The 9,883-nt window shown below is 62.0% G+C and overlaps 1 protein-coding gene across 1 annotated transcript; it reads right to left on the bottom strand.

Moving 5' to 3' along the window:
* Positions 1-569: 569 nt before the first annotated feature.
* Positions 570-9,439, bottom strand: LOC138061215 (maestro heat-like repeat-containing protein family member 7). The gene is made up of 16 exons (XM_068910101.1): positions 9,341-9,439; positions 8,739-8,919; positions 8,188-8,297; positions 7,506-7,655; positions 7,146-7,300; positions 6,587-6,734; positions 5,786-5,973; positions 5,560-5,697; positions 4,917-5,031; positions 4,311-4,448; positions 3,629-3,805; positions 2,839-2,994; positions 2,443-2,544; positions 1,981-2,083; positions 1,699-1,758; positions 570-1,390 (listed from the first exon to the last, which is right to left on the bottom strand). The coding sequence occupies exons 2-16, from the start codon at positions 8,854-8,856 to the stop codon at positions 1,224-1,226; spliced, it is 2,025 nt and encodes a 674-aa protein (XP_068766202.1). The 5' UTR covers positions 8,857-8,919; positions 9,341-9,439; the 3' UTR covers positions 570-1,223.
* Positions 9,440-9,883: the final 444 nt, after the last annotated feature.

The raw sequence follows: 9,883 nt of genomic DNA, 5'->3' as shown, positions 1-9,883 counted from the left end.
CCTTCCTTGGGTTAACCCCCACATTAATTGTAAGATGGACAATCATCCTGACATAAAGGGACAGCTAACTAGCTAGGGATCGATTTGACTGTAACGGCTTTTTTCTCCTTTTTGTTCCTTTTCCTTTTCTAAATTTGGATGTTTGGAGCCAAGAGGGTGCAATGGTGGTTGGCTACACTGCCATCTGGGGTGCCAAAGTGCTGTGGAAACACTTTGATCCTAGGTTTCCAAGAAGCAGAGCCTCACGCACATCTAGCAGCAAAATTTTATTTCTTGAAATGATGGTGCAGCATAGTAACTGCTGGAGCTGGGTGCCTCCAGGGAGGGACCTTGAACAAAGGAATTCTGGCCTAATTAGACCCTTTACAGTTTTATTTCCCACCTGCCAGGGAAGGTCTCCCCCAATCTTCTTTACTGAGTCTTCTTTACTCTCCTTCTGGTTGGTCTTGGCCTTCAGCCCACACTGGTTGCCATGTCCTTGTTTCCCACAGTCCCTTATCTCCTCCGAGGTCAACCCCAACCCACGTGCATCCCATCTTGTCCCCTGCAGTCTACTTTTTAGCCCCATGAGCGAGCTGTGTATCTTTATTAGCTGCTTTTAATGGGTTTGGCCGTTACATGCTCAGCAATGATTCTGGAGTTCATGGACGGTTCGGCCTTGAGGCCTGCATGCGCAGGGTAGGCAGTGGCGATAGAAACAGAGCTGCATGTCATACCCCAGCTCTGCCCTTCCACCTGAGATGCAAGCCCTGAAGACAGCAGGGGCCTGCTCTTGCCCTGCGGTGACTGGAGAGGGCAGGGGAGGCCAAAGCTTTTCTCCCCCTTTCCCTTGGCTATTGTGGGCCAGCAGAGCAGTTGACGCTTTGCAGCAAAACCAAAGTGTGTCAGGCCGCTCTACGCTGGCCTGGCATATTGGAACGAGTGGACACCCCGTCCCCCCCAGGACAAGCCAGATTCATGCAGGCAGCAAGTTTTGCCCCTTGCCTTTGGCTCCCTAAAAAAAGAACACTCACTCCGGCTGAGGAAACGGGGCTGTATCTTTGCGGGAAGCCCAACAAAGCCATGAAGCGGTAGCACAACAGGGGCTGTGCTTGAGGAGTCGCGCTGTCCTGGGGCTGCGGGAGATGCCAGCAATGAGCCAGACCTTCCAGCACACTTGCGTGTGTGCGTGGTGTGCAGCACCATGGCATTGGCACAGCTGCGTCAGCTCTGCTCAAACAGAGTCACGTCCTGGCGGGAGGGTGCCACCTCGCCCATGCTCTCGGGAGCCAGGGACACAGTGCTCCGAGGTGGAATCTTGATGTTCTCCTTGGCACCCTCAGGTTCATGATGGTCTGTGACACCAGGCAACGGACTAGAGGTTCCGCATCATTTTCCAGGGGCTGGAGGGCTGCGAGAGAAAGGCACCGAGCTGAGAACAGACTCCCACCTTTGCAGAGATCCCAGGAATCCCCCCCCAGGCAGGGCCAGCCCCACTCAGCTCTTCCCATGCGGAGGAGGCAGCAGGTAGGACAAATGGATCAGCTGGCACTTGCAGGTCGGCCAAGCCCCAGATGCGCCCCAAATACCCCCTGCTCTCCCCCACATAGGGACACAGAGCCTTCCTCACCTGGGGCAGGCCAGTGAACTGCAGCTCACTTCCCAGCCTCCTCCCTCCTCCCTGCCAGGGCTGCCTGACACAGCGCTGCTCTCACTCACCAGTGCACAGCTCCTGCACCTTCTCCTTCCTCCGCTTCTTCACTTGCTGCCCGATGAGCCCTAGGCAAACACCTCCGCTCACCCCTCATACTCCCCAGCAAGCCCCCAGCAGCACAGCTCCCATCTGGCCTTGCCAGCTTGGCCATGCAGCCTGCTCCCCTTGGGCAAGGCTGGCCCCAGCCCCGTCCCCACGGTGCAGGACCCAGGGACGGTGGGAGGGACTGAAGACCCTCCTGTGTGCCCGTCTGGGTGGGCAGGCATGGCCCTGGGCTTGTGGCTCACCAATGAACCTCACAGCTGCCTCCCGCAAGGATGCGTCCGGGTTCTCCAGGTAAGGCAGGCTCTGGCGCAGGTGTTGCTCCGCTCTGCTCCTGTCCCTCAGCAGCTGCAGACAGCACAAGGACAGGGGGTTGGCACCGAGCCTCCCCAGAAGGCCAGGCCTGTCCCTCCTCCCAGCTCCGGCCTCCCCTTCTTCCTGTCCACGCCTCCCAGCTAGAAGCTGGCTGGTAGCCAGGTTCAGAGGGAGCAGAGGGCAGAGCGGGGCCTGCGGGTGCTGAGATCCCCGCCATGCTTCTGCCAAGGCCCAGCCAGGCCAGGGGCCCCTTCAGCACCCCAGCGGGCACTTAGAGTAGAGGGCTCTGGGCTGCAGCAGTGCGTGAGGGGCACAGCTGTGCACCCTGCCCACTGGCCATGGCGGCAGGCCTCATCCCGCCACGGCCCCGGGGGCTTTGGCCACGTCCTTACCACGCACTCCCCGATCTTCCATGTCTCCGCTCTTCTGGCCAGCTGCTTGAGCTCCTCCCACTTGAGGAACTGTGCAGCGCTCACCAGGGCTTCCTGAGAGGCCTGCAGAGCAACAGAGACCAGGAGATGCCACCGCAGCCACGGCAGGACACCCTGGGTCCCCCTCGTCTTGGCAAGGCTCCCAGCCTTTCCCAGCCCCAAATGGCACGACGCAGCGTGCCACTAGGTCTGGCCCTCCCTGAAGGCAGAGGCAGCTCTGCCTTGTCCTTCGGCACACAGGAAGCTGCACCTCATGCTGCCATGCGTTCCAAGGCACACTTGGCAGCAGCCCTTGCCTTGCTGCTCACCTCCACCCACGGCATGTCAGCATTGCTTCCCCAAAACACTGCTCCCTACCTGGGCCACTCTCTGCACCTTGTCACTCATGTGGAGGAAGAGCGGCACCAGGCTCCTCTGTGCATGCTGCTTCAGGTTCCGTTTGTTCTTCCCCACCACAATCTCCAGCAGGTCTTTGAAGAGGAGCATGGAGAGCTCTCGCACTCTGCTGTCTTCCTGCAGGCAGGGAGGAGAGGAGGGGAGGCCTCAGCAACGACTCCAGGAACGGGGCCCGACAAGAGCGTTTGCCGTGGCAAGGCCTCGTCCTCTCCGGGCACAACTGTCCCCCAGCCCGGCCAGAGGTCGGAGCTGAGGACAAGCCTCTGCTGAGGCAGCCTGGACAATGAGGGTTGTCGGCAGCAGCACGACAAGCCTCCCTGGGCTCTGTCTCCCTCTCCCTCTGGAGGGAGCTTCTTGGATTTCCCGAGGCCTCCATCAGGGCCCCCGCACACAACAAGAGGACAGAAAGGGACAGCCCCGCGGCACGGCCTCTCCCTCGCTCTCTAGCCTGCTCCTACCTCTCTGCTCATCGCTGCCCCAGGCCACGGCAAGCGCCGCACGCAGTCAAGCACGAGACGCAGCAGCCGAGAGCAGACAGGGGGCTGGTTTGCTCTACTCCCACAGCCCTGGACACCAAGGCCAGCACAGGGCATGGGCTGAGAACCACAGGGCAAAAGGTTTCCTGACATACAGCAGGGCCTGTGTGGGGACGTGCCAACAGGCACGTATGCAGAGGGGCACACAGCACCCAGACCACGCATACGGACCCCCGGACACACCAGCAGAGCCCCGGCTCTCCCATCAGCCTTACGTCATCAAAGCGAGGCAGAAGCTTCTCGGCCAGCTGCAGAACAATCGGGTTGGAGCCCTTCTGTTCCAGGTAGCTGAGGATGTTTCTCAGCAGCATCAGGCTTCCCACACGCACTTCCCTGCAAGCATCCTGCAGCCACTCCATGCTGTCTGGGAGCAGGCTCTGCATTCTCCTTTTCTGTGGGAAACACACAACTTTCTTTGTGGGAAGCAAGGCCAGACCCCCCCCCGCCCCCCGCCCGCCCAAAAGTGCTCTGCCTGCTCTTTTCCCATCAGGGCTCAGTGGCCAGGGCCAGGGCTCTGCACACACGCAGGCCTTGGGCACAGAGGCTGCAGTGCAGGGCACAGATCTGCAAGGGGGCCCTCAGCATGCACTGGCCTCTGTAGGGAGCAAAGCTGCTGCCTCAAGGCCCAGGAGCAGCTGGCTGCCTTAGCCCGGCCCTGTGCTCCAGCTCATTGTCCCTCTCCCAGATCTTCCCGCTGGGCACTGGTGCCTTTCTCCTTGTGCAGCACGGCCAAGGGCCTGGCATGACACTCGGGGCAGATGAATGGGGCAGCGGAGACTTGGGAGCAGCTACCACACCTCCGGATTGCCAGCCAAGTCCAAGCCACTCTCTGACCCAGTGTCTCCTGTCAAGCCCCAGGCTGCCAGCATGGCTTCACCCGCCTGCCCCCCTCCTCACCATCTTGGGTCTATTCAACAGGGCCACGAGGCCTCTGAACGCCAGTCTGCGCATCTCCAGGCTCTCACTCTGCGCATAACCCTGGACGAGTGGCAGGACCTCCTCATCCATGTCGGCAAGGTCAGGGCATTCCAGCAGCTGAAATGGACACAGCACTGAAAGACTGGCACAGCCGGCAGCACTGCCCGCAGCGTGCAGCTCTCCATCCCACCCACCATCCAGGGCAAGGGCACCAGGCCCTCACAAAGCTCAGCCCAAACACAGCAGGCATTGTGCAGACACCCCTGGGCCCTGCTCACAGCCCCGCGCCTCACGGCACACTGCACACACTGCTCGCCTCCTCCTCCCATCCCCTGAACCCTCCGCAGCCTCTTGTTCTCATCCCTTGGAGGAGCAATTGAACACAGACAGCTGCCACAAAGCAGGCACGAAATACAAGTGCTTACGAGTGGTCGCCCAGCAGAAACGAGCCAAGGCCGGGGCTACTAACAGGAGCGTATGCATTGCCCCAGCTCCATTCACCAGCATCACCCCACACGCATGTGCACAAGCGAGCACAGCATTTAGAGGCCCCTCCAGAGAGGCACTGCTTGCCATGAGGCCCACCTCGACAAAGAAAGCCATGACGGGCAGCTGATGAAACTGGTCCTCCCTCCTCAGCAGCCTTGCCAGCTGGCGGAAGATCCAGCGACGCAGGTGACTGGCAGCCCCCCTCATTGCTCTGTCAGAGGCAAGAAGGCAGTGTTGGGCCTCAGCCGAGCAGGCAAACCTCCTCTGGCATCGCTCTGCTTGGCACGCAGCTCCTGCAGCCAGCGGCATTTGCTCATGGAGCACTGCTCTTGCCCTACCACACCTTGCCATTAGAAAGTCAGCGTCAGGCATCATTACGTTCCTCTTGGTGGGAGACCGGAGAAACAGCCTTCCTGCCCAGGCGGCATGGCCTGCCCACACATCCCCTCTCCTGCCCGCTTTGGATTCCTGTGCCCCTGGGCCCTCCCCAGGTTCTCCTGCGCACGACCCTCTCCCACAGCTCCTAACACCGCCCGCTCCCCCAGCAGCTCTCCAAGCTGGGCAGCATGGCAGCTCCCAGGGCCCTTCTGCTGGGCGAGCCCTTGCCACAAGGGCTGAGGCTGCAGCCTCTTTCTTGGAGAAGTGGCGTTCCCCCTCCCCCACCAAGAAGCACATGGGGAGGCACACCCCACAGCCAGGGAAGAGGTGCTGGGCCAGAGCAGGCCGGAAAGGGCTCTACCTGGCCAGCACCACCACTCCCTTCTGGGAGGTGTCCGCATGCAGAAATAGGTCCCAGCCGCCCTTCCTCTCAACAGCCACGGCTACGGTCTCATAGTGGGTGCAGCGCAGCAGACTTTTCATGGCCTGCACGGCGCACCTGCATGCAGAGCAAAGCCCAGGTCACACTGGCAGCCCGGCCCTGCCTCCAGGTGCAGTGCAGAGACAGGGCGAGCGGGATCGAGCACCTGACGTGGCTGGTGGGACGGGACTCATCCCGTTGGCATTCCCTCAAGAAGATATTTGCTTCCTGGTGGCTGAACTCTGCTGTGAAGACCATCTGCAAGAGCAGCGCCAGGAAGAGCTGGGGGAAAAACGCCTTCACCGCCTCTGGGCAGACGGGCTCCCGGATGATCTCACACAGTGCCCTCGTTGCCTGCAGAAAACACCCAGTCACACCTCTCACTCCCGAGCAGTCCCCGGCATGCTTCCACAGCCCTCCAGGTGGGAGGCTCGAGCACAGCCTTGGAGCATGGGAAGTGCAGCTGGAGGCCTCAGCCTGGCTGCCTGACCAGGGCCAGCGCCCGCAGGCTCTTGGGCCTCAGCTCCTGGTTGTACACAGTGAGCCTTCCTGCCTCAGCATGACCATCACCTCGGCAGGCTTCGTGTAGCGTGCACGCTCGGCCAGGCTCCCTGTCCCAGGCCGTGCTGCCTGCCCAGGTTTTGCAGGAGCCCTACTCCTGCCCCTCACCTTGCCCCCAACCCGACCCTGGCTTTCCAGCCTGCTGAGCGAGGTCGGCGGATGCAGGGACAGCGTCGGATGGAGATTTCCTGGGCATGGCCAGCCTGGCTGTTGGTGTGCAGAGAGGCCAGGCAGCACTTGGCAGCCCTGTGCACTGGCACAGTCGGAGGCCTGGCGCTGGCCATGTTGTAGCCATGGGCCCAGGAGAGGTCCCTGCTTGGGGGCACACGGGCAGCGGAGAGGGGGAGGGGGCCCAGGGAGGCAGGCACCAGCCTGGGGGCACGGGAGGCCTCGTCCCCTAACTCACGGCCAGCGGAAGGATGCAGTTGTTGTCCCTGTCGGAGCTGGACTGCTTGCGCAGTGGCCGCTCCTCCAGCAAGCTCAGCAGCTCCCGCAGCATGTCCGGCGCAAGCATCGGCTTATCCATCAGCACCTTCCACATGCTCACGGCAGTGCTGCAGGCCCAGAGCGCCTTGTCAGTGGCACTTCCTTGGCCGCAGCACCGTAGCCTGGGCCAGCCCTGGAGGTCCCCAGCTGTGTGCCAGCCCTGCCCCTGCCCACCCCCTCCTCCCTGGCAGCCCCAAGAGGGTCCTGCCCAGGCAGGCAGCACATGACCAAGCTGAAGCCCCTTGCGCGGCAGGGAGTGTGCAGAGCCGCTGCGCTCTGCGGCTCAAGGCAGGGACACTTGCTCAGCTCTGGCTCCTCAAGGCCTGCTTGAGGCACCAGGGCTGGGAAACGGTGGGCGAGACACAGGGCCCTGCCCCTCAGCCGTGTGCTGGCCATCTGCTTGCCTCTGGCCCTCTTTGGGCCCTTCTCCCCATGGCCAAGGAGCCACTGGAGCCCGTCCAGGCTGACGCGCCCCATACCTGTTGCACAGTGGCGAGCAGTACAGCAGGCTCACGGTCACCTCGCTGGGCTCCAAGCAGGCCAGCTGGCAAAGGGTCTTGTTTAGGGTGACCCGGGCCGACAGCTCCCTCACATACTTGACGTTCCTGTAGAGGCACCTTATGATGCGTGGCACCTGGAAGACACAAGGCGGACGGTGAGGCTGCTCCCAGAGAGCAGCCAATACCCCAGCTCCCACTCACTTCTCCTTCCCTCTCCACCACTCCCACCGCTCCTTGCTGCCTTCCAAGGGGCTCCGCTGCCCACGAACACTGGCTCTCGGCGGGGAAACAGCGCCCCAGAGGGTCGAGCCCCACGCACGCCAGCCCCAGGCTCCTTACATCTTCCAGCACAGAGAAAGCGTCCAGCAGGAACATGGTCAGCATGTGGGAAGCCACCTCCGTATTGTAGGTGCTGCAGTTCCTCATGCCCTCGATGGCTGTGACAATGACGTCTGTCCTTTCGGAAGGCTGCAGGTTTTTCACAAACAGCTGGGGCAGAAAGGACCCAGGAGAGAAGAAATGTCACGCTGCGGGCCGCACTACTGCTGCTTAGCTAAGCAGTGGATGTGGCTCTGGAGAGAGGTGCGGGGCAGTGCTGGCACCGTGGCCCAGGAGAGCCAGGAGCACGCGCTGTGCTGGGTAGCAGCAGCATGGGGCATGTGGCCAGAGGGCCACCAGGGCAAGGCAGGATGCTCGGGAGCAGGCTCACAGTGCACTGGCTCTGCAGGCAACCCTAGCTTGCCGGTGGCCAGCAGGCTGCAGCTGCTGCTGGGACTCTTGGAGCCAAGCCTCTGGCTAGTCCCCCCGCTCAGGGACAGCGGGAGACACAGCAGTGAGAGCAGGGCTGCTACCAGGCAGCAACCAGTACTCTAGGTGCCACTCAGAGCTGCTTCCTTCTCCACCACCACCTCTGCATCAACCCCAAGGCCCCCTCAGCCCCACTCGTTAGGCATCCCTTTGCTCATCCACGTCTCCTCAGGACCCCATGGCCAACAGTCCCAGCAAGGGAAGTGCTCCTCACCCTCATGATCACGCTCATGTTGCTCGTCCACGAAAGGCAGAGCTCATTGTCGGCTTCCCTCTCCTTCTGGGGCTCCACATACTCTGGATCATCCTGCAGCATCGCCCGGCCTGAACAGCAGCAGAAAGACACAGCGGTCAGCAGGAGTCATGCAGAGCTGCAGCTGGCAGACTCATGGCATCAGAGAGAAACCAGCCTGGCAGAGACAAAGGGCATGCCACGAATGGATGGGGAGCAGGATTCCCAGGGAGGGTCGGGGCCTATTCCAGGGCAGAGAAGGGCAACTGCTTCAAAGGGTACCAAAAGCCTCACGGGCTTTCCGGTGCGAAGCCCGACACAAGCCGTAGCCTCTGAGCAGGGGCTGCTGAGCGTTTTCCAGGCCAGTGGTATCCAGGACAGGTACTAACAGCCCGCTCCCCTGCTCCTACATCAGCCGCGCCTCCTGCTCCTTTGCCTCACTGAGCAGAGGGGCCGAGGCAGTGCGATGCCTTCCCCAGCCTTGCCAGCGTGGCCGTGTGCAGAAGCACACAGCCCAGCACAGCTTCTCTTACGTTTTCGCTGCACGACGAATCTGAAGAGGCAATGAAGAGCATCCAAGGCCCCACCCTTGGTCTCCGCGTCCTCGTAAGCACAGCAAAGGATGAGACAGCCCACCAGCTGTCCCAGCATCGGCACGGGGATCTTCCCATAGCAGGCAGGGCTCTCATCCACTCCTCCAAAGGGGTGCCACACCTGGGCAAGGCGGGTGGGACAGGTAGAAGGGCTGATGGGAGGCAGTCGCCACCAAAGCCCTGAAGCCAAGACTCTGCCCAGGCATGGATCCCAGCGGAGCCAAAGCTCTCGAGGGCCCTGCAGGCCTTGCCTCCCAAAGCAGCAGCCCAGCAAAGGCAGCACTGCCAGGCTGCGGCTCACATCATGCTCCGCGCGCACTGCTCCCCTGCACAGGGCTGGGGGCACAGCTGGCTCCTGCGACAAAGGGACTGCAGAGAAAAGCCCATGGAGAGAGGGCCAAAGAGCTTTGCTTCAGGGCAGAGCCTTGCTCAGTGCCTTAACCTGTGCCCACGCTTCCCTCCGAGGGACCCCCTGAGCTGCACTGTGCTCTGGGCTGCTGCAAAGGGCCAAAGCGGGGGCTGCACGGTGCTTGGCTCCTTACCTCCAGCGAGGAATAGTTGGCCAGCAACTTGCTCAGCCTCCCAATCCTCCCCACGGCCCTCTCACGCACAGCTGCTCTCTCCGTCTTGGTGAAGGGCAGCAGCATCTGCAAGGAGAAAGGCTACTGCTCTGCCCGGGGAGCTGACGCCCACTCCAGCAGAAGCAGCTCTGCTAAGCGCCTGCCTGCAGTCCTACAGTGCACCAAGGCTTCCTCGGAGCTAGAGCCAAGCCTGGAATGGCCTTCCTGCCCCTACAGGCCCCAGCCTGCAAGGCCCACCTTGCCCTCAGGCAGCCAGCCACACCCAAGCCCCCTCCCAGCCTCTGCTCCTGGCCATGCACATGGCCCCGGGTGCCCTCTTCAGGATGGCAGGCCTTTCAGGCCACACCTTCCCTAGGGGTCTGCAGTGGGCAGCCTGGCCTCCGGCCTCCTGGCATGGCAGAAGAACCAAGCTTCCGGCCTCGGCTCCCCTTGCAGCACGGGCAGCTCCCAGTGGGTCTCTGCCCCATTCCGATCTGGCAAGGAAAGCACAAGGCACGCGGAGGC

The sequence above is a fragment of the Struthio camelus genome, chromosome 16 (genome assembly GCF_040807025.1).
Source record: "Struthio camelus isolate bStrCam1 chromosome 16, bStrCam1.hap1, whole genome shotgun sequence".
Classification (NCBI taxonomy): Eukaryota; Metazoa; Chordata; class Aves; order Struthioniformes; family Struthionidae; genus Struthio; species Struthio camelus.
This window is presented reverse-complemented; position numbering and strand designations above follow the sequence as displayed.